This window comes from Gigantopelta aegis, chromosome 1, assembly GCF_016097555.1.
Source record: "Gigantopelta aegis isolate Gae_Host chromosome 1, Gae_host_genome, whole genome shotgun sequence".
Taxonomy (NCBI): Eukaryota; Metazoa; Mollusca; class Gastropoda; order Neomphalida; family Peltospiridae; genus Gigantopelta; species Gigantopelta aegis.
The window spans coordinates 22,792,982-22,820,675 of record NC_054699.1 but is presented as its reverse complement, the minus strand read 5'-3'; the positions used below and the strand labels follow the sequence as shown (position 1 = coordinate 22,820,675).

Sequence of the window (27,694 nt, the reverse complement as noted above, 5' to 3'; positions counted from 1 at the left end):
TAGCCATGGAAGTATGTTATTGGCAGGCAACGTCTTACATATTCAGGTCAGTCTTTTAATATTATAGAATTAAATGTTACTACAAGTAAATCCATCATTAATGCATTATTTGAAACTTTTTTTACTGAAATGTTACATTACATTACATTACATCATAAATCCAACGATGTGTTATATCGTATTGCATTTTTTTTCTATTACATTGGTAGAGATCTAATAGCTGATGACGTGCTGGGGTCTTATTAAACAAACATTCCTTTCCTTTCTATTACCATTGTTAGACACCTAATAGCTACTGATTAAACAATGTGCTGGGGTGTCATTAAACAAACATTCTTTTCCTTTTTATTACCATTGTTAGGCACCTAACCGTCGCTGATTAAACAATGTGCTGGGGTGTCACTAAACAAACATTCCTTTCCTTTCTATTACCATTGTTGGACACCTAACAGCCGCTGATTAAACAATGAGCTGGGGTGTCATTAAACACACATTCCCTTCCTTTCTATTACCATTGTTAAGACACCTAACAGCCGCTGATTAAACAATGAGCTGGGGTGTCATTAAACACACATTCCCTTCCTTTCTATTACCATTGTTAAGACACCTAACAGCCGCTGATTAAACAATGAGCTGGGGTGTCATTAAACACACATTCCCTTCCTTTCTATAACCATTGTTAAGACACCTAACAGCCGCTGATTAAACAATGAGCTGGGGTGTCATTAAACACACATTCCCTTCCTTTCTATTTCCATTGTTGGACACCTACTTTAGCCGCTTGTTAAACATTCCTTTTATTTATTTTATGCATTGTTTAGGCCTTCAAAAAGCGTGTGTTTCGGGGGAAAAAGTAGTTTGTTTTCTTTAAACAATTCTGACACGCAGTCATCAGAGGAAACCCGTTGCATTTTGTCCTAATGCGGGGTCAAGACGTTGATCAGTGGTACAGCGCTCGCCTGATGCGCGATCGATCTAGGATCGATTCTCGTCGGTGTTCCCATTGGGCTATTTCTCGTTCCAGCCAGTGCTCCACAACTGGTGTAACACGGCCGTGGTATGTACTATGCTGTCTGTGGGATGGTGCATCGAAAAGAGTAGCCAATGAAGTGATGACAGAGGGTTTCCTCTCTCAATATCTTAACCATATGTCCGACGCCACATAACCGTATATAAAACGTGTTGAGTGCGTCGTTAAATAAAACATGTTCTTCCTTCCATTTCCTAATGCAGCAATGGATCTTTTATATGCATTTTCCCACAGATCAAGCCTTTGACCAGTTGTGGTGCACTGGTTGGAACGAGAAAAAAAGAAATCAGTTGAATGGTTCCACCGAGGTGGTTCGATCCTGCGACGCAAGCACTTTAAACGAGCACGGTTTCGGGGAACATGTCGAAAAAAATTAGATAGGGTACGGCCCGGTAGGTCGGCTTTTGTTATGTGCCCTCTTTTCTGTTACCTTAGTCCTCCCCCGCCCAACATCCCCACCCCAAAAGAAAAAAAAAATCCGGTATTACCCCTGGGCTATTTCGTATAATTCGGGCTAAAATCAGCCTGCTCCCTCACAAAAGTTCGTACGCCTCGTTGAGAATTTAAGAATCCACTCTCAAATACCGAAAAAACCAAAATATATTTCTTAGCCGCCGATTTGTAAACTGCACGTCGCATCCGTGCAACGAGTTCTGATAACGCTGACGCTGACTGGTGTAACTGGATGTTGATACAGTATATAAAGCTGAGCGCAAAATCCGTTACGCAAACACTGTGTGTAATGCATACGGCATCATCTCCGCTACTGTAAACAAACATACTGTATAGTAAGGGAAGACTAGCTCTAGTTAACATATACATTATTAATTAATTTCGCTTAAGCAGCAAATAAACTCGAATATTACACCAGTTGAAAAATTAAATAGAGAATACTATATGTCATGAGTGGCTGTTAGATACCATTTATCTTATTACGAGCTGTTTTAAAACGTATCTTAACAAGCGAAAGCGAGTTAGGTACGTTTTTAAACAACGAGTTGTAAGATAAATTGTACCTAACGGACACGAATGTTGTATTCTATTTCTTACATATCCTAACTTGTGCGTCATAGACAAGTCAATTTCAAGTTAACTTGTACGTCACGCAGTGATCGATTCGACCGTGTGTGTTTTTTTTTATGGGGGTTTTTCATTGGATGGTATGGCATTGGTGACCTGGTCATCATTTAGGATCAACTAATAATTGTATATCTTTAAAATGTTATCGCACGTATGTGTGTCAACAAGTATGTGTTACCAAAAATAACAATTGATGTTCTCACCAACGGACGTGTAAGAACTTTCTTTAAAAGTTTAGATATATCATGTTCGCTTCCCACAGTCTAGACCCCTCCCTGCTAACATTCCTGCACACGGGCGTGACACCTCAAGCGAGCACTCTACCGACTAAGCCCCCTGCTGAACGGAGTGAAACGTGTCAAATATGTCGCATGTCTGCACTGTACGTGTTGGACCCATCAGGTAAGTTGTCATTGAACAGTTTATGACACGTTTCGCTTTTGTATGCTCTCGCTTCGTTAGTTCATTGTCAAAGCACTGGCGGATCCAGGGGATGGGGTGGGGGCGGGCACTCACTGGCATCCCGATCGAACTACCCTTAGTTTTTTTGCTATATATTAATTTATTTGTTAATTAATTAAATATTTATTTATTTATTATTTGTTGTTGTAAATTTATCATCCACAGTGTAGACAAGGAAATGTTTTATTTAACGACGCACTCAGCACATTTTATTTACGGTTATATGGCGTCAGAGATATGGTTAAGGACCACAGATATTGAAGGAGGAAACCCGCTGTCGCCACTTCATGGGCTACTCTTTTCGATTGGCAGCAAGGGATCTTTTATATGCACCATCCCATAGACAGGATAGCACATACCACGGCCTTTGATGTACCAGTCGTGGTGCACTGGCTGGAGCGAGAAATAGCCCAATGGGCCCACCAAAGGGGATCGATCCCAAACCGACCGCGCATCAAGCGAGCGCTTTACCACTGGGCTACGTGTCGCCCCCAGTCTACACAATTACTAAACTACCATAAACCCTAAAACCGCGTCGTTGTGCATCTTTATTTCCTGTCTGCAAGGAAAGTGCATATAAAAGATTCTTTGCTGCTAATAGCAAAATACCGGCCTCGGTGGTGTCGTGGTTAAGCCATCGGACATGAGGCTGGTAGGTACCGAGTTCGCAGCCCGGTACCGGCTCCCACCCAGGGCGAGTTTTAACGACTCATTGTGTAGGTGTAAGACCACTACACCCTCTTCTCTACCACAAACCGCTAACCCACTGTCCTGGACAGATAGCCCAGATAGCTGAGGTGTGTGCCCAGGACAGCGTGCTTGAAGCTTAATTGGATATAATATTGCTATGAGTGCGAACCCTGTACCTACTAGCCTTATGTCCGATGGCTTAACCACGACGCCACCGAGGCCGGTTTTTTAACTTCGTCAAACTTGCACCTTTTATAATTGTGTGACCCCCCCCCCCCCCCCCCACACACACACACACACACACACTTTACAAAATTCTGGATCCGCCCCTGCTGAACGTGTTCATTTGCAAATTAGCTACACAGCCTGAGCAGTCCCAGCCACACTAAATGAGACCGATTATGGTAGCTATTGTAGTTAGCATTACCTGTGACATCGGACAGGTGTTCGGCGAGAGTTCAGTAGACCGCCGCCAGTAGCCCGCGTAAGACAAAAACCGAAAAACGACGACAAAAGGATGGCGACTCACGGACACTATAGGTTGTATCCACATCGTTCGTGGGACGTTGATGTCAACAACGACGACGACGGCCACACTAGCCTTTTAGGAACTACTTCGGGAGTGTCCAACCCAACCGCCGCCGCATCGTCGAACAAGTCGAACAAGTTGTTCAGTTTCTGGAGTGTTTTTCTCGTGTTGTTGATAGCCGGCGTTCTGTTTTTAGTGGGGTTCTTCCTGGGATATTTCGTGAGGGAGAGTTTCGAGGATCGAGAGAACATCACCGCAGAGTACAGGCGTTACCAGTTCGATGAAGCCAAACTGGAAGCTATCCATGAAAATGTTATGTACTTCATATCCAGAGATCCTGACAGAATTAAAACTTTTTCCAGGTAAGGGCAATTTCTTTTGTTTGTTATAAGGTGCATGTTGGCTGGAGAGAGAGTGTGTTACCCCATATTGTTAGGGTTAGGGTTAATTTAGAGTTAGGGTTAGTTTTAGGGTCAGGGTTAGTTTTAGAGTTAGGGTTAGTTTTAGGGTTAGGGTGAGGTTCCCTCTATACATATATCAATAAAATAGGGTAACAAGCGGAAATCTTTCCGTGACATATTATTAACCTGACAATCATTTGTCTGTGACATGCAAGTGCAAGGGCTGTAAATAACTTTTAGTCGAAAAAGATTTTAAAATTTGATTAAAACCTGGTTTTTGAGGATATGTAAGAAATAGAATAATACATTTGTGCCCATCAGATATCATTTATCTTACAATTCGTTGTTTAAAAAGGTATAAAACTCGCTTTCGCTCGTTAAATACATTTTAGAACAACTCGTGGCATGAGTTCGACCCGTACCCTCTTCAGTGGTTAAGTTAGTTTTAGGGATAGGGTTAGGGTTAGTCTTTAGAGCCTTTGATATAGAGGGGTATAGGTCGAACTCTTTCCCAACTCGTAAGATAAATGATATCCAACAGTCGCTCATGAAGTATTCTCTATTTAAACCTAATACTGAATACATTTGTGTATGAAATGGAGCGGAGGCTGTTCCCCACGTACCTTTTGTCTTACAGATAAAAACAAATTTCACTTATGTCCCCCACTAGAAACTGACCCCCTCATCCACTAAAAATTGTAACCCCCCCCCACACACACACACACACACTCACTGGCATAGCCAGAATTTTATATTGGGAGGGGGCAACCGACACTATGACTTTATAATTGGGTGGCATGACCCCCCCCCCCCCACTACGCAACTGCCCCCACTCCAGATATTGTTGAGAAATATCATTAAAATTAAAGGGACACTCCTGAGTTTGCTGCATTGTAAGATGTTTTCGACTAATAAAATATTTCTACAATTAAACTTACATATTAAATATATTTTCTTGTTTAGAATATCAGTGTCTGTATATTCAATGTGTTTCTATTCATCTTAATATTTGTAAGAAGCCCAAACTGGATTTTGACTTCAAATAATTTCATATACATGTACGGAAAAATATTTTTTAGGAAATAAAATGAAAATTAACACAGTACAAATATTAGAATGATCAGAAACACATTTAATATACAGCCACTAATATTCTAAACAAGAAAATATATTTAATATGTAAGTTTAATCGTAGAACTATTTTATTAGTCGATAACATCTTAAGACATTGCAGCAAACTGAGGAATGTCCCTTTAATCAAGGTTTTGAAAACAAAATGTTTCCTGCTTGGTGCTTCTCCAAATTGTCTTGGTGCCTTTACTTTTTGTTATTCATTTATTTCAACTTATTTTTGTGCTTATATCAAATTAAGGTTTAAGCACTCTGTCCTGGTCACACACCTTAGCTATCTGGACTGTCTGTCCAGAACAGTTGGTTAGTAGTTAGTGAGAAAAAAAGAGGGTATAGTGGTCTTACACCTACCCATTGAGTCATTAAAACTCGCTCTGTGTGGGAGCTGGTACCGGGCTGTGAACCCAGTACCTACCAGTCTTATGTCTGATGGCTTAACCACTACGCCACTGAGGCTGGGTTATTGTTATTAAACTGAAGGCAACACTTCTCGTGCCCACCTATATAATAAAATTCAACCCATGTCCAAACCCCAGTGCTCCCACAGTTCAGTTGGGAACCCCCAGTGAACATAAAAAACTTTGTTTTGTTTAACTACACCACTAGAGCACATTGATTTATTAGTCATCGGCTAATGGAAGTCAAACATTTGGTAATTCTGGCATATAGTCTTAGAGAGGAAACCTGCTACGGTACATTTTTCCATTACTAGCAAGGGATCTTTTATATGCACCATCCCACAGACAGTATAGCACCAGGGCTTCTACATTATGGTAGCCCCACTCCCATGGCTAGTGATTTTCAATGTTGGGCTAGTAAATAACTACTATTGCCATGCCAGACAGGGCTTCTAGATTATGGTAGCCCCACTCCCATGGCTAGTGATATTCAATGTTGGGCTAGTAAATAACTACTACTGCCATGCCAGACAGGGCTTCTAGATCATGGTAGCCCCACTCCCATGGCTAGTGATTTTCAATGTTGGGCTAGTAAATAACTACTATTGCCATGCCAGACAGGGCTTCTAGATTATGGTAGCCCCACTCCCATGGCTAGTGATTTTCAATGTTGGGCTAGTAAATAACTACTATTGCCATGCCAGACAGGGCTTCTAGATTATGGTAGCCCCACTCCCATGGCTAGTAATATTCAATGTTGGGCTAGTAAATAACTACTATTGCCATGCCAGACAGGGCTTCTAGATTATGGTAGCCCCACTCCCATGGCTAGTGATATTCAATGTTGGGCTAGTAAATAACTACTATTGCCATGCCCGACGGGGCTTGTAGATTAAGGTAGCCCCACTCCCATGGCTAGTGATATTCAATGTTGGGCTAGTAAATAACTACTATTGCCATGCCCGACGGGGCTTGTAGATTAAGGTAGCCCCACTCCCATGGCTAGTGATATTCAATGTTGGGCTAGTAAATAACTACTATTGCCATGCCCGACGGGGCTTCTAGATTATGGTAGCCCCACTCCCATGGCTAGTGATATTCAATGTTGGGCTAGTAAATAACTACTATTGCCATGCCAGACGGGGCTTCTAGATTATGGTAGCCCCACTCCCATGGCTAGTGATTTTCAATGTTGGGCTAGTAAATAACTACCCTTGCCATGCCAGACAGGGCTTCTAGATTATGGTAGCCCCACTCCCATGGCTAGTGATTTTCAATGTTGGGCTAGTAAATAACTACTATTGCCATGCCAGACAGGGCTTCTAGATTATGGTAGCCCCACTCCCATGGCTAGTGATTTTCAATGTTGGGCTAGTAAATAACTACTATTGCCATGCCAGACAGGGCTTCTAGATTATGGTAGCCCCACTCCCATGGCTAGTGATATTCAATGTTGGGCTAGTAAATAACTACTATTGCCATGCCAGACAGGGCTTCTAGATTATGGTAGCCCCACTCCCATGGCTAGTGATATTCAATGTTGGGCTAGTAAATAACTACTATTGCCATGCCAGACAGGGCTTCTAGATTATGGTAGCCCCACTCCCATGGCTAGTGATATTCAATGTTGGGCTAGTAAATAACTACTATTGCCATGCCAGACAGGGCTTCTAGATTATGGTAGCCCCACTCCCATGGCTAGTGATATTCAATGTTGGGCTAGTAAATAACTACCCTTGCCATGCCCGACGGCTAGTGAAATTTTTGGGTTAAATGTTACATTTGTCTATTTTGTAAATATGAATATCCTGCCCCAAACCCCCACCCCCTACCCCTAAATTTAGTGTCTTTAAGCTATATATCTCTCTTTAGGTGACATCTGTTTTTTACTGTTATTTAGTAAAATTGTATTAACTTAAAGTAAAGTAGGGCTAGTGAATTTTTAATCATGGCTAGTAAATTTAAAAAATCACTGATTCCATGGCTAGTAGATTTTATTAAAATTCTAGAAACCCTGATAGCACATACCACAGCCTTTGATATACCAGTCGTGGTGCACTGGCTGGAACAAGCCCCCAGTGTGAAGTATTTAGGTGGTTCCTGGGTGGGTTGTATAACGGGGCAGGATTTAGCTCAATCGGTTGAGTGCTTGCCTGAGGTGCTTGTGTCGCAGGATCGAATCACCTCAGTGGATCCATTCAACTAACTGGATTTTTTCTCGTTCAGACCAGTGCACCACAACTGGTCAAAGGCCATGGTTTGTGCTTTCCTGTCAGCGGGAAAGTGCATACAAAAAGATCCCATGCTTGTAATGAAAAAATGTAGTGGGTTTCCTCTGATGACTACGAGACAAAATTTACCAAATGTTTGACATCCAACGGCCGATGATTAATGAATCAATGTGCTCTAGTGGTGTCATTAAACAAAATAAACCTTTCTCTGTATGACTGTACCTGTACATGTCGACTCCTGAAATTGTTTTCAGTCCACTACCAGTCCAACTTGAAGGGACTATAGGTTTCATCTCTGTCCTGTCTGTCTGTCTGTCTTTCTGTCTGTCTGTGTCTATCCGTCTGTCTGTCTGTGTCTATCCTCTTGTCTGTCTGTGTCTATCCTTCTGTCTGTCTGTGTCTATCCTTCTGTCTGTGTCTGTCCTTTTGTCTATCTCTGTCTATCCTTCTGTCTGTGTCTGTGTCTATCCTTCTGTCTGTCTGTGTGTGTCTATCCTTCTGTCTGTCTGTGTCTATCCTCCTGTCTGCCTGTGTCTATCCTCCTGTCTGTCTGTGTCTATCCTTCTGTCTGTCTGTCTGTGTCTATCCTGTCTGTCTGTGTCTATTCTTCTGTCTATCCTCCTGTCTGTCTGTGTCTGTCTGTGTCAATCTGTTACAGGGTGTACACTACCAAATCAAATCCCATAGACGACAATAGTAACATATACGGCTAAAACTCCTACCTGCAACGTATCAACCGACATAAACGCCACGGATATAAATACTACCACCCCTTACGCTTAAAGTGAATCAGAAAAAAATGGGGGTCAAGCTGCTCGTTTCTGAGATAATGGGTAGCGTCTATGACTACCCTAGTTTCGCACAAAATTTGAGTACTTTTTTTTACAGGTACCCCATACATGTTTCAAGCACAAGGCTACTTGACACATTGGTACTAGATGAAATAAAATTGCACATTTATTTTACCCAGATGAAACTATTATTTTTTACAACCAACACACTCACATTTATAACCAATCACAGGACTTGTGGTGTTCACTTCTCTATCAAAAGTTCGGTGCACCTCGAACTTTGACCCAGCCGGAAGTTATTTGGTATTGTACTACCTATACTGATAACATACATTTTTCAAAAAGTGTCCAGCTATGTGTCTTTATGACAACCAGGATCTGGTGTATTCTGACATAAACTGACAACCTCACTGAAACTGTTGTTTCTACAGTGCAACCTAATATAATGTACCCCTCAAAAAGCATAATATTGCATATAGTTTTGTACAAATGCAATATGTCATATTAAACAACAAAATGTTTTAAAATAAAACTCCTGAAGATATTTACTTTCAGTTGGGTGTGTGTACTCAGGTATATATGTAGAGACAACAAAGATAGTCAGAGTACCTCTACCCCTTTAAAGAATTCCATTAAAACACATGCACTTGATTGACCCCTAGATTATGAAGACCTTAACAGGCACATCAAAGAAATATCAGTATTAAAAAAATACACTGTCTGAGGAAGGAAACACAAACATGACTGTACCTGTATGAAGTAATGACTTAATGTCCTGAACATTAGTGTTGGGGGGAAATCCTGTATGCTGGGTGTGGGTGTCTTCAAGTTACCAGGTGTAGGAATTTCAAATCCATCGGCCATGCTGATTTTCATAATGAACTATCAAAACCAATGGCAGCCACCAATATTCCTGACTATATTTTATTTATAGCCTACTGTAGTTGGAGGTTTTAATAGTTGTGATATCTGGAATAATCATGCAGCTTTAACACATTTATTTTTGATTAATTACCGAAAAAAACTATTTTTAAATGACAAAATTACCCGAACATCTATTTTCTTGCATTATTTTCTAATCCGGATGAATACAGTATGTACATTAGATGTATTCCTACAATCTGTAATCCAGCATTTTATTTAGCTAGTAACATTAGGTAATACAGCTTTAACAATAAAATAAATTATCAACTTAATCCAAGGCAGATAATCAAATCTGAAAAAATTGGTTCTGAATCTAGTATAAACTCAAAATGCTTTTCATGAGAGCTAACTAAGTGATTATTAAGAAACAAAAATGATCTGGAGATCTAAGTATATGTTTAACAACCTTATTGTTATGTACAAATAAGAACAGAAGGCACAATAGTGACAACAAATTTAATTATGTTTTTGGTAAAGGTTTTTTTCAAATTTACTTTAAATTTTGCATAAAACTACAAATTTGTCTAAAATATAACTTAGCACCCTATAAATATGTCAAAATGACAATAAAAATCAACTTCTTTACAAATTTGAGTTTTCAGAATTTCATACATAAAAAATTAACAATGTTAATGGAAACTAAAGACATTAACCCACTATTGGCACATGCTATTTTTAATATAAAAATAAATTGCTATTAAAATCTTAGTTCAGGTTGCCTATATATAATACCATATTTAAGAGCAGTTGTATATGGCAAGTCAAATACCATGTAAAAAGAAATTATTGAAATCTTTACAGTATGAATTATAGGCCAAAACCAACTTTTCTTCAGTGCTAACTTTGATTCAAACTCCATTCAGAGCCATGTACAGAGATTATTGTCAAGGTCAAGGTCATTGTGAACTTGCATGATCGAGTGATGGCTAATTAATCAACCAGTATAGTTTAATTAAATAAAATGACAAAATCATAATATTTTTTATTATGCACTGAATATGTGCTATAGGGTGTACACTACCAAATCAAATCCCATAGACGACAATAGTAACATATACGGCTAAAACTCCTACCTGCAACGTATCAACCGACATAAACGCCACGGATATAAATACTACCACCCCTTACGCTTAAAGTGAATCAGAAAAAAATGGGGGTCAAGCTGCTCGTTTCTGAGATAACGGGTAGCGTCTATGACTACCCTAGTTTCGCACAAAATTTGAGTACTTTTTTTTACAGGTACCCCATACATGTTTCAAGCACAAGGCTACTTGACACATTGGTACTAGATGAAATAAAATTGCACATTTATTTTACCCAGATGAAACTATTATTTTTTACAACCAACACACTCACATTTATAACCAATCACAGGACTTGTGGTGTTCAGTTCTCTATCAAAAGTTCGGTGCACCTCGAACTTTGACCCAGCCGGAAGTTATTTGGTATTGTACTACCTATAGGTTCCATTAGACCAAATAAATTCCCATTGACGACCATAGTAACAATTCTTAATAAAACTAACAGAAGCAACATTTGAAACCACCGGGCCAGTATATAACCTGACAGTGTGGTACCTCCCACTGATAATTATTCGAAGAAACTCTACTGTCACATATCGTTTTAAGCACTTACAGGAAGTTTACATTTCCCACCGTCTGGGAATTTTTATTAACACCCCAGTTATTGACAAGTACAAAATATCACTAGTGTAATAATTGTTCAGGTAATAAAACATGTGGAACTGATCAGGCATTTGTCATATTATTTGCACAAATAACCAGTGTCACATATATCCACCAATCACAACCATAGTTACAGTTTACTCCTTAAACATTTGACGGTGCACTTGGAACTTTGACCTGACAATCACATGATTGGTACATTACAACCTACAGATCAGGGTTGAGTTTCATGGCGATTTACTCATCTTTGACAGAGTTATGACCTTGAACTGACGAGATACGAGAATGTGTTTTTTTCTTTCTAGACTCTGTTTTTGCAATGTCTTAAGATACTGAGTTAAAATTTTGTGTATAGCTTTATCATGTTCTGTCAGATCAGACTTACATGGCAATTTACCCATTTTTGATAGTTATGGCCCTTGAACTTGAGAGATACAAAAATTTGTTGGGCCCAGTAGGGGACATGTGTTGCTTTAGCAGTACTCTCACAATGCATGTTGATCCACAAAGACTCTGCCCCACTGTTGTGAACCCTTTATAGATGTTAAATATTTAATTGGTTCCTGGGTTGTTTGAGTGACAGCATTCTTTGTATGACCACATATGTCGACTAGGGGTGGGATGTAGCTCAGTGGTCTGCGATCGATCCCCCTTTCGGTGGGCCCATGGGCTATTTCTCGTTCCAGCCAGTGCAGCACGACTGGTATATCAACGGCCGTGGTATGTGGGATGGTACATATAAAAGATCGAAAAGAGTAGCCCATGAAGTGGCGACAGCAGGTTTCCTCTCTCAGTATCTGTGTGGTCCTTAACCATATGTCCGACGCCATATAACTGTAAATAAACTGTCTTGAGCATGTTGTTAAATAAAACATTTCCTTCTCCCTTAAATTGTTTTTAAACCACAAAATCTCCACCCCTCCCACCACAGTTTGGGAACCCCTGTGTTAAGTACTTAAGTGGTTCCTGGGTGGCTTGGAGTGTTGGTACTCTGTTTTACCATTCATGCGACTCCTTGAATTGTTTTTGATCCACAAAAGCCAGGCATTCATGAAGTGGCAGATTGTCCAAACAAAATTGGCGCTCTCTGATAACAAAGTGTTTGTTTACGTCCAGCCAGGACACTCCAGGTTCTGTACTCACGGAATCAGGTACAAGAACAATGTCACATCAGTATGCTGAGAACTTGTTCTCAAGAGGGGGAATCCCAAGTTCAAATTTGTTAAGTATTTTAGCATAATGTGCTCTGTTTGTTCCACTGCAATGGAAACCACGTCTAACAATGTGTAGACAAACACACAGGTATGCTAAATAAATAAGAGCCATTTTTGTTATGTTTTTTTAAAGACATGTATTTAGTAATGCATATATGTGTGTGTGTGTGTGCAGGCCAGATTTGTTATGGGGGCAGGACGTAACCCAGTGGTAAAGCGTTCGCTCGATGCATGATTGGTCTAGGATCAATCCCTGTCAGTGGGCCCATTGGGCTATTTCTCGTTCCAGCCAGTGCACCAGGACTGGTATATCAAAGGCTGTGGTATGTACTACTCTGTCTGTGGGATGGTGCATATAAAGATCCCTTGCTGCTAATCGAAAAGAGTAGCCCATGAAGTTGCGACAGCAGGTTTCCTCTCTCAATATCTGTGTGGTCCTTAACCATATGTCTGATGCCATATAACTGTAAAATAAAATGTGTTGAGTGTGTCGTTAAATAAAACATTTCTTTCTTTCTTTCTGTCTGTTTGTCCAACTGCAATGGAAACCATGTCTAACAATGTGTGGACAAACACACATGTATGCTAAATAAATAGAGACATTTTTGTTGTGGTTTTTTAAGACATATATTTAGTAATGTATATATATCATATGCATGCAGGCCTCAGATTTGTTAAATGCGAGGGCTGTGCCATTTTGGCCTCGACCGATGGAGATTTTTTTTTTTTTTTAGGGCATTATGGCCAAAAGGCAGGGCAAAAAAGGCAAATTTCATGAAGTGTATTAATTTATAATACAACAGCACCCACTCAAAAAAAAAGTGTGAACAGTTTAATTTTTCAATTACTAACACACAAAATAAGGCCCAGCCAGTTTGGCCCAGTTAGGTGATGGGTGGATGGATGGGGAGTTGGATGAATGGATTTGGGTGGCTGGAATTTTGATGGATGAATAGATGGATGATGGGTTTTGAATGGATGGATGGTGGGTTTTGGATAGATGGTTGGTTTTGTATGGCTGGAATTTTGATGGATGAATAGATGGATCATGGGTTTTGAGTGGATGGATGGTGGGTTTTGGATAGATGGTTGGTTTTGGGTGGATGGATTTTGGATGGATGAATGGATGTTTGGTTTTGGGTGGGTTTTGTAAAGATAGATGGATGGTTGGTTTGTGTGGGTGGGTTTGTATGGATGATTGGTTTTAGATATAGGATGGATGGATGGTTTGTGAGTTTGGGATGGATGGTGTTGTGTGGGTGGGTTTTAAATGGATGGATGTATGGGTAGATGTTTTTTGGTGGGTGGTTTCTAACGGATAGATGTATGGATGAATAGATGGATGGATCGATGGATGCAACAAGCATTGTTGAATACAAACATGGATAGTATCCAACTACAAACAAACATACTGGCTATTGTGTGTTAAACAAAGATAATAATGATACAGAGATGATAGTGATAGTCCGATTTGTTGATATTGTTGATATTAATATGGACATTCATGATAAACCAGAACTTCTACTTCATTCATGTGATGTGTTACCAAGTATTGGAGGAATGTTAACAACAAAACGATAGTGCTGTTTATTCAGTGGCATAGCGAGGGCCATGCTCCCCCACCCAATGATACATGCTGTTTATTCAGTCACATAGAGAGGGCCATGCCCCCCCCCCCCCCCAATCAAACTTTTTTCACTGTATTTTAAAATTTTATAAAATCATACATACATACATAGTGTGGGTTGCCCCCCAATAGTGGGTTGTGCCCCCCCCCCCCCCACCCCAATCTAAAATCCTGGCTACACCAGTGTGTTGTGGCTCTGTTTATGACTGTACTTAGGGCCGTACCCTGATCAAAATCCTGGGGGGGGGGGGGGGGGGGCAGGGGTCACTATTTTAATAAACAAATGAAACACTATACAAATTAAACCCTGAGATGTGTATGCTATTTTCTGGAGTGAGATTCTCAGGGGGGGATAATAGGGATCGATCCTAGATCCACCACACATCAGGTGAGTGATTACCGCTGGGCTATGTCCTGCTCCACACTATCCATGTATACTAAGACAAAACAAAGTTTAGTTATTTAGAACTTCTACGTTCTACATGTAGTTTTAACCCCCAAGCTACATTCAATGTCATGACAGTTGGGCACCACAAATTACATATATATGAATTCCACCATATATGTATATGTATAATGCCTGTAATCGACATCAATCAATTTCTACATAAATGGGTTGAATAGATCCCACTTATGTATCCTCCTACATGTGTGCGTATCTGATTACCCTATGCATTGTGGGTTTACGTATACGAATTAAGGAAAAAACTGAATTTGTACCTTGCACTTTTTGTTTTGTATTTAAAATATCAATTAAATCCATTGTCTGATTTCACTTGTAAGGTTACAAGTTTTCTTTTATTTGACTATATTTACCAAATTGTGCCTGTTTCACTCTATTGTTACTTTATATAGATGTATTACTGGTTTTTAGATTAACTAAACTTAAAGTCCATTTTCACTTGTTGAAACTTAGTATCCATTTTTCACTTGTTGAAACTTAGTGTCCATTTTCACTTGTTGAAACTTAGTGTCCGTTTTCACTTGTTGAAACTTAGTGTCATTTTCACTTGTTGAAAGTTGAAACTTAGTGTCCATTTTCACTTGTTGAAACTTAGTGTCCATTTTCACTCTTTGGAACTTAGTGTCCATTTTCACTTGTTGAAACTTAGTGTCCAGTTTAGTGTCCATTTTCACTTGTTGAAACTTAGTGTCCATTTTCACTATTTGAAACTTAGTGTCCATTTTCACTATTTGAAACTTAGTGTCATTTTTCACTTGTAGAAACTTAGTGTCATTTTTCACTTGTAGAAACTTAGTGTCCATTTTCACTTGTAGTGTCCATTTTCACTTGTAGAAACTTAGTGTCCATTTTAGTGTCCATTTTCACTTGTTGAAACTTAGTGTCCATTTTAGTGTCCATTTTCACTTGTAGAAACTTGGTTCAGCGCCTTTAAATCCAAGCACTGTAAACTCCAGCTTCAGTTGATGTATGTCTGTTGTCTGTCACTGATACTATATAATTACTGTCCCCCTAATCCACCCTAGATAAGAAACCAGATGTTGTGACTCTATATAGGTTTATATAGATAGCATAACCCTGTATGTCTTTATGTGATCTTGTCAGTCCAGAGTGAAAAACTGCTCAAGATGGAAAATGTCATTCCCAGTTGTTTCTAATCCTAACTCAGCTGGATTCCAATTCCAGCAAGGATTAGTTTTCAGCTACTGATACCAAGTTTAAACTGAGCTGTTAAAGGTAAATTCAGTTTGACTGCAGATACATGGACTAGCTGTGATATAATCTGATAGTCTTGACATTCTAATTGGTGGATTAATTACCTGACAACTCGTCCCTCCCACTTAATAGATCTGTAAGGGCGAGATGTAGCTCAGTGGGTTGAGTGCTCGCCTCAGGTGCTTGCATCGCAGGATCGAACCATTTCGGTGGATGCATTCAACTGATTGGGTGGTTTTTTTTCTCTCATTCCATCCAGTGCTTCACAACTGGTCAAAGTCTGTGATATGTGCTTTCCTGTCTGTCGGAAAGTGCACATAAAAGATCCCTTACTGCTAATGAAAAAATGTAACGGGTTTCCTCTGATTGACTATAAGTTTGAATGAGCAAATGTTTGACATCCAATAGCCGATGATTAATTAATTAATCAATGTGCTCAAATGGTGTCATTAAACAAAAGAAATGTGTTGTAATAGATCGGTGTGGTTGGTGGGAGAAGGGACCGCCTGCACCGGCGGGAGGACCCACAGCACAACCGGGGTCGGTAGCAGGCGGAGGGTTGGTTTGAGTACTATGGATTTTGGAATGTCCCATTGGATTAATGCCAAAGAGAAAAAGGTGCGCAGTTTGAATTACAAAAATTGTTAAAACAAATTATCGGTCCACCAAATGGAAATGGGGGAGCTATATAGGGAATAACCGGTTACTGTCTTAAGATATCGGCTTTATCCTGCGAAGGTTACAAGGGTGAATGCAGCGAGGCTCTGCCGATATCTTAAGATATCGGCTTTATCCTGCGAAGGTTACAAGGGTGAATGCAGCGAGGCTCTGCCGATATCTTAAGATATCGGCTTTATCCTGCGAAGGTTACAAGGGTGAATGCAGCGAGGCTCTGCCGATATCTTAAGATATCGGCTTTATCCTGCGAAGGTTACAAGGGTGAATGCAGCGAGGCTCTGCCGATATCTTAAGATATCGGCTTTATCCTGCGAAGGTTAGAAGGGTGAATGCAGCGAGGCTCTGCCGATATCTTAAGACAGTAACCAGTTATTTCTTTTATCCTGCAATCCTACAGGAATATTCGGAAAATCATTATTTATTCCAGTTTTGTGTATGCAAATTGCGTATTGTCAACCTAGCAAGGCTTTTGCCATATGCAAGAGGCATGACGTCATTATTGTAAGACGCTAGCTACATTCTGTCACATTAAAAAAGCGTTTCTAAACTCTAATTCATAAATAAATATACAAGTTTTGTGTTGTTATCGCAAAATTTAAAGTTATTTGTATTTACTGCACTTCAACAAATGATATAAAGAGTATGTTTATTGAAAATCTACTCTGAAATACTCGAGTCGAGTCGGGCTTATGTCACGTGACCTATATTTTTGGTCAGTTACCGAAAATATAGAGATTTATCTAGTCATCATATCTTGCCAATGTATACAGTGATTACTGGATAAATATGTTTTGGAACTTAGTTTGTTGAGAGTAGCTCATTACCATAGGACCTAGTTGGGCATTTAAGAATCACTATATATATACTCTTCAAAACAAGTAGGGGAACCTCAAATATTAATGTCAACTATTAGGCAACAGACATCCTAGTAAAGAATGTTCAGATCTGTTTATCAACACATCACACAGTTGTCCCGTACACGTGCGTGGGGTGTCATTCTTGATTTTAACCATTTCCAGGAAGGTCCATTAATCACTGTGGAACATTATTTCTGTCAATCTTTTTCATTCTGTTGATCATATAGTTGTTATTGTTTTGTTTTTAGTCATTTTTATTGTTTGAATTTGCTATTTACTGATAAAAAACGTCAACTTTCAAATTTCACTTCTGACCCCAACCATCTTTCAAGATCTTTGGTGGTCATAAAACCTACTGTAATACTGAACTACCAGTTGTAATGTTTGCCCAGTTAATTCACTATTATCATATAACTTCCCCACAGCAAATATACCTTAAAATTTTGGCAATTGTAAAAACTGCTGTACAGACCACCACACCAGGATGTTTTGGCAGTGTGGATTGCTAAACCGTGTTTACTGTTGTTTGTCAAGAACGTCTGATGTGTTAATCCCTGCATGGCCAGAAGGTTTTCATTGTGGAGAATTGCACACTTACTTGTGTCCGCGTCTATGGGGGGAAAGCTCCTTAACAGCCACTGAGGCGATTTGGTCCTGATAAGCTGATTACTCAATCAGTAAGGTCACCATGAACTAGTGTGTTAAAAATCGGAATTTCATCATCGTTCATTGCTCATGAATGTTTGGTGCCTGCCGATCAAATTTTGATTCACCTGGGGCCTAATTCACTAAACTTTCGCAACTTTACGATCTCGTAGTGAAATGCTAAAAGACTTGCAAAGAGGATGCTTTGTTGTCTAGCAGAGCCTAAGAGACCTTTGTGAATTAGGCCCCTGGGGTCTAGTTCCTACAAATGGCTAATTTTACCTTTAATAACTATTTAATATAACTATAGGTACTGTTAACAAAGTTTAACATTAAATTTCATTAAAAAGAGGTGGGACATAGTCCAGTGGTAAAGCGCTTGAGTGATTGATCTAGGATCAATCCCTGTTGGTGGCCCATTGGGCTATTTCTAGTTCCAACCAGTGCACCATAACTGGTATATCAAAGGCTGTGGTATGTGCTACCATGTCTTTGGGATGGTACATATAAAAGAACCTTTGTACAAATGGAAAAATCTAGCGGGTTTCCGCTCTATGACTATTATATCAGAATTACTCAATGTTTGACATCCAATAGCTGATGATTAATAAATCAATGTGCTCTAGTTGTGTCATTATAAACAAAACTACTAACTTTTCATTGAAAACCTCATCAAAGTTAAAGTTTGTTATTTTAAAAACACCACTAGAGCACATTGATTTATTAATAATCATTGGATGTCAAATGTTTGGTAATTTCGACATATAGTCTTGGAGAAGAAACTCAGTATATGGTCCCATTAACAGCATGGGATCTTTTATTTGCACTACCCCACAGACAGGATAACACATACCAAGGCCTTTTGATATACCAGTCGTGGTGCACTGGCTGGAATGAGAAATAACCCCAATGGACCCACCAATGGGGATTGATCCTAGACAGACCGTACATCAGGTGAGTGCCTTACCACTGGGCTACATCTCACTCCTATAACCTCACCAAGGTTGTACAAGGTCATTTTAACTTCTCTCATAAATACTCTAGGGGTGGGGCATAGCCCAGTGGTAAAGTGTTCACTTGGTGCTTGGTCAGTCTAAGATCAATCCCTGTCAGTGGACCCATTGGGCTATTTTTCATTTTAGCCAGTGTTCCACAACTAGTATAACAAAGGCCATGGTATGTACTGTGGGATTTTGTATATAAAAGATTCCTTGCTGCTAATCGAAAAGAGTAGCAACAGCGGGTTTCCTCTCTCAATATCTGTGTGGTCCTTAACCATATGTCTGACGCCATATGACCGTAAATAAAATGTGTTGAGTCCGTCGTTAAATAAAAAAAAAAAAAATTCCTTTCCTCATAAATACTCATTCTGACAAAGTCAACTTGAAAGAAATTTCAGATACTTGTATGTTGGTTGTTACTTTAACAAGTCCGAGCTGTAAATCGTTTTAGTACAGTCGTTGACATAAACATTAACTTGACAGTTCAGTGCTTTGAAAGATTTTAGTATGGTCTTGCGGATGGTGAACAGTGACTTTGAAAGCCTTGCTTTGAAAGATCTGTGTTAGAGTCTTGTGGTCATAAAAATTAAGTAAACATCTCCATAGCTTTTAAAGATTTTAGTACGATCTTGTTAAAAAAAGATTTCACTAGGATTGATCCCCATCATTGTGTCTTGTTCCAGCCATTGCACCTTGATTGGTATGTCAAAGGGTGTGGTATGTACTATCCTGTCTGTGGAATGGTGCATATAAAAGATACCTTGCTACTAAAACTAGCAGCTTTCTTCTCTAAGACTGTGTCAAAATAATCAAATATTTGACATCCAATAGCTGATGATTATAATAAATCAATGTGCTCTAGTTGTGCCATTAAACAAAACAAAATTTTAAAAGATTTTAGAGTTGCTCTTGTGGACATAAAAAAATCAACTCTGTTTTCTATCTTTCAAAGATTTTAATCTGTTTTCCCATGAAAATTGATTCAAATACCTTTCTAAATTTTAATTTTGCTGTAGTCTCGTAGTCATAAAAAATTAAGTAAACATGTCTGAACAAAGACCTTAGTATGATCTTGTTATTAAAGTGAATTTTCTGCTTTCAATGATATCTGTATTTTCTTTTCTTGTGGTCATAAAAGTAACTCATTTCCATCTTTCAAAAATCTTTTGGGGCGGGATGTAGCCCAATGGTACAGCGGTCGCTCGATGTGCCTTCGATGTGGGATCGATCCCCATCGGTGGGCCCATTGGGCTATTTCTTGTCCCAGCCAGTGCACCACAACTGGTAATTAAAGGCCGTGGTATGTGCTTTCCTGTCTGTGAATTGGTCCATATAAAAGATCATTTGCTACTAATAGAAAAATGTAGTGGGTTTCCTCTCTAAGACTCTATGTCTGAATTACCAAATGTTTGACATCCAATAGCTGATGGTTAATAAATCAGTGTGCTCTACTGGTGTCATTAAACAAAACAAACTTTAGAGATCTCATATGTTTTAAAAGTCTTGTGGTCATAACAATTAACTCATATTTTAAAGTTTTCGAAGATCTTAGTATGGTCTTATACAAATTGACTTCATCTCACTACTGTTTAAGATTTCATGTTTTAAAAGTCTTGTGGTCATAAAAAGTAACTCATAGTTTCCAACTCCACAACTGGTGTAACAAAGGCCGTGGTATGTACTATCCTGTCTGTGTGATGGTGCATATAAAAGATCTCTTGCTGCTAATAAAAAAAAGTAGCCCATGAAGTGGCGACAGCGGGTTTCCTCCTTCAATATCTGTGTGGTCCTTAACCATATATCTGATGCCATATGTGTTGAGTGCGTTGTTAAATAAAACATTTCCTTCATAGTTTCAAGTTTTCGAAGATCTTAGTATGGTCTTAAATACAAATTGACTTCAACTCACTGCTTTCATAGATCTCAAATGTTTTTTAAAAGTATTGTGGTCATAAACATTAACTCAACTTCTCTGGTTTTGAAAGATCTCGCAGTAGGTTTTGTTGTCACAAGAAATTAACTGATCGACATCTGTGCTTTGAAGGGTCTTAATGTGGCGGCCTTTTCAGCGTCGGATTTTTAAAAAAGAGTCTCGCATTGTTAGATACATCGCTGACTCGTAACCACCGCCTGTGTTAACAATGGAGTGAGCCACAGTCTTTCATCTTTTCATGTTCAACAGCTTATTGTGAGAGTCTTTCATCAGCCGGGTGTGCTCGCTGCATTAGCAACATGTTGGTGAATAATTAGAAAGAACGAGAGGCATGTTGACATTAGGCAAGGTCATTTTGAGCTTTTCTGCAGAATGATGAAAAGGCAGGAATCCTTTTTGTGTGTTAAAAAAAACCCACCCAAAAACCCAATCCCTCAGGGAGAAACTTACCTAATCCCCATTTATATAATTTTTCTGGGTGACTTCAATCAGATCTTAACTGTCAGTCTGTCTTAGTAGATCTGATGTGAACCAATGTCACTAACAGCATGTTTAGTATTATATTGTTATAGTCTCTAGATCTGATGTTGGTGAATAATTAGAAAGAATGAGAGGCATGTTGACATTAGGCATGGTAATTTTGAGCTTTCTGCAGCATGGTGAAAAGGCAGGAATCCCTTTTGTGTGTAAAAAAAACACCCAAAAACCCAATCCCTCTGGGTGACTAAAGTCAGATTTTAACTGTCAGTCTGTCTTAGTAGATCTGATGTGAACCAATGTCACTACAGGGTGTTTAGTTAGTGTTTTCCTTAGCTTGTTTTAGCATGGTGTAGCACCATGTCTTAATAGTCTAGCACAATCTTGCCTTAATCAGCACCATGCTGTCATGAGATTAAACAAGCCTTTTTTCATTAGTTAATTCTAAAACTGCCTTTATAAAACACCCCAAAAGGTATTATTAATTAATAAAATATATGCCTTTTATATCTTTTGCCATTCATTTATTAAAGCAAGCACATAAATTACATTAATGTTTATTTTAATTAATTTTTGTGTATTTTTAATGAAAAACAAGTGCCCCGAAAATGGTAAAAATGCCCCAAAAGTGTTTGGTCTACCATGCCTTGCCAAATATCTAGGGAAATCACTATTAGTGTTATATCATTATCCAGTGTAACTAAAATCAGATCTTACTGTAATTCAATCTCAGTCAGTCTCTAGATCAGATATGTACCTTTGTCATGTTTAGTGTTATATTGTTATACAGTGTGACTAAAATCAGATCTTACTGTAATTCAATCTCAGTCAGTCTCTAGATCTGATATGAACCAATGTCATGTTTAGTGTTATATTGTTATAGAGTGTGACTAAAATCAGATCTTAACTGTCAGTCTGTCTCATTCTCAGTAGATCTGATATGAACCAATGTCATTATAGGCTAAATTAAAAAATATGTGTGGTTCCGGTTACCCGACCGATCTTTATATTTTTTCGCCATTTTGGCCGACCCTAAACATTATTTCCACCTACTGATCTTCATAACAGTGAGAGGATGCTGCATTTGTTTAAAATGTTACTTTACTTTTTAATGAAAAAGTGTCCTTAAAATGGTGAAAATGCCCCAAAAGTGTTTAGTCTGCCATATGCCTTGCTAAATGTTTAGGGAAAACACTATGTATATGTATATGTATACTCAACAGCGAAAGTTTAGCTAATGTTAAAAGAAATGGCATAACATTTATTGATTAACCTATTTTTATTAATTAGTATTCACATCTGAAATGTTTACCATTTACAAACAACATAAACTCATCAACCTTTGCCTTAACACAACAGGAGGACTTGGTTTTCTTTTAAGTTTATTCAACCATGTCAAATTTAAAAGATATTTGCAAAACATTCGCTGTTGATTGTATATATGTATATGACTATATGATGTATTTGTATATGTACGGTATACGTATACGTATACGTATACGTATACGTATACGTATATGTATATGTATATGACTATGACTATAATATGTATATGTGTATGTGTATGTGTATGTATATGTATATGTATATGTATATGATATATATATATATATATATATATATATATATATATATATATATATATATATATATATATATATATATATATGTGTGTGTGTGTGTGTGTGTGTGTGTGTGTGTATATGTATATGACTATATGTATGTATATGTATATGACTATATGTATATGTATGTATATGACTATATGTATATGTACATTTAAAAAACCCCAACTAATTTCTTGAAACATTGTTTAGCTACAAACATATATATACTAAATATGATTTATCTATTAAAAATTGCTAACCTATGAAAGTATATTCATAGTATGAAAACTTTATTTGTCTAGTAATAATCTAAATTACTTAGATTATATTAGTCTAACAGATGGAATGAACTACATTTGTATTCACACTACAGAGTAATTCTACAAAAATTTTGCCCTTGTTTAATGGATCATCTATTAATGACCTGCGTACATTCCATGCCAGTCATAAAATACCTCTGTCGACTGGGTGATATTCCTTTGTTTGAGTCTACATGCTCTGTATGTCGTGTTTGTGAACAGTTTGTGAACATTCGTAAGCCGTAACTTACTAGCAGATGGACAGACTTATGTAACATTCAGCTTCAGTTTGATCTGCTCCCAACAACAAAGACATTTAAAACAAAATCACATTTCCAACTGTTACCTGTACAAACAACAGTTTTAGTACTGTATTCTGGTGTAGGGTTGTCAAGTTCACAAGAATCCACTATGTATTTAAAGCTAACGATTACCAGACATGATTCTGTTTGTAGTATACGCTGAGATTTAAATATCCAGTTTAGAAAATGGTGATGGGTCACTGCAGAAAGTAAAAAAATGCAACTACCAGTCCGATGGGCGATCTGTCTTTTTGATTTTGTTTGCCACGTGATGTTGATCACTTACCAAGTATTCTTAATAATGTTTTGTCAATAGATCTCTATATATTTATATATCATTTGAAGTGAAGACACTATATTATAATATCGTTAATAATATATTGTTCCCTAGACTGGCGGACTAGTAGAAATTTTGGTGGGCTATAAATTTTAGTTGGTTCTGGTCTGGTGGGCTAGTAAAATATTTTCCATTTCTGCACCCCTAATCAATCGTCCTCAATCCCAGTTCAAAGTGTTTCATGACTGTGACATTAAAGTTCATGGTATGTACTGTCATGTCTGAAAAACTGCTTGGAAAAGATCCCTTGCTGCTATTTCTGGAGTAGCCTGTGTGGCAGCTGTGGGTTTCTTCTTTTTGTCAGGGGATGGATCTAGCTCGGTCAGTAGAGTGCTCGGCTGAGGTGCTTTGGTCAAAGGATCGAACCTTAAAGGAATACCGTCACGGATTTAAGGACCTTATTTCTCTAAAAATGGATAATAAATAAAAATTACATTAATTGTTGGAAACCAAATCTAGCTATCGCATCATTAACTGAACCATGATGGAGTGAAATCCGTGTCATCCCTCTCGGCAATTTTAGTTTTTGAATTATGGACCATTGCCATAATTCAATTATTTTTACAAAATGTCATTAATAAATGGAGTATGATGGTTATGAAGATGGTTGAATAAAGTACATTTAGGGACAAATCAAATTATTTGTATTCAGGTAATACTTTGTTAGACCATTAAATAGGTCAGTGGTCTGTGACAATATGCCTTTAATTGTCAGTGGTCCCATTCTCTAACAGGTTTTCATCTATCACAACTATTGTGCATCAAAGTTCATGGTTTGTACTGTTATATCTGGAACAGTACATATAAAAGAGAATTTTGTTTTTCAGGTTTGATTTTGAGGGGTTTTACTGTATTTGCAAATACATATGTATGCATATTTTATATAGAACTGTCAAGCAAAATTCAACTAAAATTATTTGTTGGCATTTGATTATCATTTGTCAAAAAAATTAAATAAAATACAACCCCAGATATAATGTGTTGTGTATTTGAAGGAAGAAAAAAAAGTTTTTTTTTATTTTACAGTTATATGGTGTCCGACAAAATTATGGTTAAGGACCACACAGATATTGAGAGAGGAAACCCACTGTCACCACTTCATGGGCTACTCTTTTCGATTAGCAGCAAGGGATCTTTTATATACACCATCCCACAGACAGGGTAGTACATACCATGGCCTTTGATATACCAGTCGTGGTGCACTGGTTGGAATGAGAATTAGCTCAATGGGCCCACCAACGGGTATTGATCCCAGATCGACCGCGAATCAAGCGGGCACTTGTGTCTTTGAATGAGTTTGAACAATATTATATAAAATAAAAGGAGACACCTGTGTACACCTGTATTTACCTGTATTCACCTGTACATGAGTATTTGCTGTATTATTACTGACACGTGAGGTCGTTTGATAATTCATGTTCTCCGAGTAAACATTGTGGAGAATGAGTGGCCCGAACAGCAGTGAAGTGTTTATTGATAATCAGTGGGGCAGATCAAACCTGTTTGTAGTACATGGAGTGAATGTCACAAGTACATGTTGTATGCTATATTGGCAGATTTATTCTTAAAGCAGACCTGGGGCGGGACGTAGCCTAGTGGTAAAGCACTCGCTTGATTCGTGGTCGATTTGGGATCGATCCCCATCTGTGGACCCATTGGGATATTTCTCGTTTCAGCCAGTGCATCACGACTGGCATATCAAGAGCTGTGGTATGTGCTGCCCTGTCTGGAAATGGTGCATATGAAAGATCCCTTGCTACCAATGGAAACATGTAGTGGGTTTCCTCTCTAAGACTATGTGTCAAAATTACCAAATGTTTGACATCCAATAGCCGATGATTAATAAATCAATGTGCTCTAGTGCTCTTGTTAAACGAAAACAAACTTTAAAGTAGACCTACTTGTAGGTGACTGTATACTGTAATATATTAAGTTAGTCTTAGCAAGTAAAGAGTCTGGTTTTAAGGGCATCCAGTTTAGAGAAGTTATGTCCTGTACTGTTTAAAAACGGACTGTGAAAAAAGTCTGGGTTTTATAGGGTCTGATTTTCACAGGTTTCACTATATCATCTATCTTGGCTGTCTTGGCCATTATAGAGCATGTCCTTTATGTACAATATGACATTTGTAGACAAGTGCCTAGTGTATCAAATTTGTCCATTTGGATGTAGGGGCAGAATTTAGCTTAGTCTGTAGAACACTCACCTCGGGTGTTTGGGTTGTGGGATCAAACCTCCTTGGCAGAGCGCCTGTGTGTGCTGTAACCTCACCGTGGTGCAGGGGTGTAACATTCTCTTTGAGAATGGCCAATACAGCACAAATTGAAGTTTAGAGTAATAGTCAGTATCTATCTGTGATATTTATATTTGTATTTGTATTTTTGCACAGTTCTTTACACTGTTTTTATTTATATCTTGAATTTTTCTGTTGATGTTCATCATCACCTTGTTTGTTTCCATTACCATAGTTTGACACCCAATAGCCGATGTATTTTTGCGTCCTGGGGTGTCGTTAAACATTCATTCATTCATTCCTTGGCAGAGTGACTGGGTTTTTTTTCCATTTCAACCAATATCCCACGACTGGTATGTCAAAGGTTGTGGTATGTGCAGTAGACTATGAAAAAATGTATTTATAAGATCCCTTGTTACTAATGGGAAAATATGGCGAGTTTTCTCTTAAGACTATGAGTAAAAAAATTACCCCCGATTATAGCCGATGATTTATAAATCAAGTTGTCATTCCCGCTCCCTTAAACACATTCACTTGGAAAGTTTTAGCAGAGTAACAAATTGATAGCCTTCTGGGGCGGATCCAGCTTTTCTGATGAAGGGGGGTCCAAGACAAAAAGGGCACCATAACATTATGAAAAGGCACAATTGAAAAATTACACACGGTTCACATGGACCATAATATAATAGTGCTACAACAGGGACGCTGGCAGACGTATTCTACAGTGTTCTATACATTGACAGAATAAATAAATTTGTAAAAAACCTAAAAATCCTAAATAAAAGGGGCACTTCTCAAATTTGAGGGAGGATCCGGACACCTTGGACCCCCCTCTAGATCCGCCCCAGGCCTTATAGTAAATATTTTATTACATTTTATTTAAACCTTTAATCTGACTGCTCGGCTAGCAACATTTCAGGAGAGTGATCTTCATCTCACCTTGATTTTGTTCATCAAAGACTAATACATTTGTTCATGGTGTAAATACTACACATACATGTCGGTCACATTTGGTGTATTAAAAGTTTAAAGTTTGTTTTGTTTAACGATTCTACTGGAGCACATTGATTTATTAATCATCGGCTATTGGATGTCAAACATTTAGTAATTTTGACCTATAGTCTTAGAGAAAAATCCCCGCTACATTTGTCCATTAGTAGCAAGGGATCTTTTATATGCACCATCCCACAGACATGATAGCACTTACCACGACACACTCAACACATTTTATTTACAGTTATATGGCATCAGACATATGGCATCAGACATATGGTTAAGGACCACACAGATATTGAGAGAGGAAACCCGCTGTCGACACTTCATGGGCTACTCTTTCCAATTAGCAGCAAGTGATTTTTTGTATACACCATCCCACAGACAGGGTAATACATACCACGGCCTTTGATATACCAGTCGTGGTGCACTGGCTGGAATGAGAAATAGCCCAATGGGCCCA

General features: G+C 38.4%; 1 protein-coding gene across 2 annotated transcripts in view; it reads left to right on the top strand.

Moving 5' to 3' along the window:
• Positions 1 to 3,691: 3,691 nt before the first annotated feature.
• LOC121372287 (glutamate carboxypeptidase 2-like) overlaps positions 3,692 to 27,694 on the top strand; it is a 73,707-nt gene continuing 49,704 nt past the window's right edge. For both annotated transcript variants that reach the window (XR_005957914.1, XM_041498582.1), the window contains exon 1: positions 3,692 to 4,153. Coding sequence is in view for 1 of the 2 variants with exons in the window: in XM_041498582.1 (XP_041354516.1) it covers positions 3,780 to 4,153 (374 nt within the window). In the remaining variant the exon portion in view is untranslated. The remainder of the gene's footprint in view (positions 4,154 to 27,694) is intronic.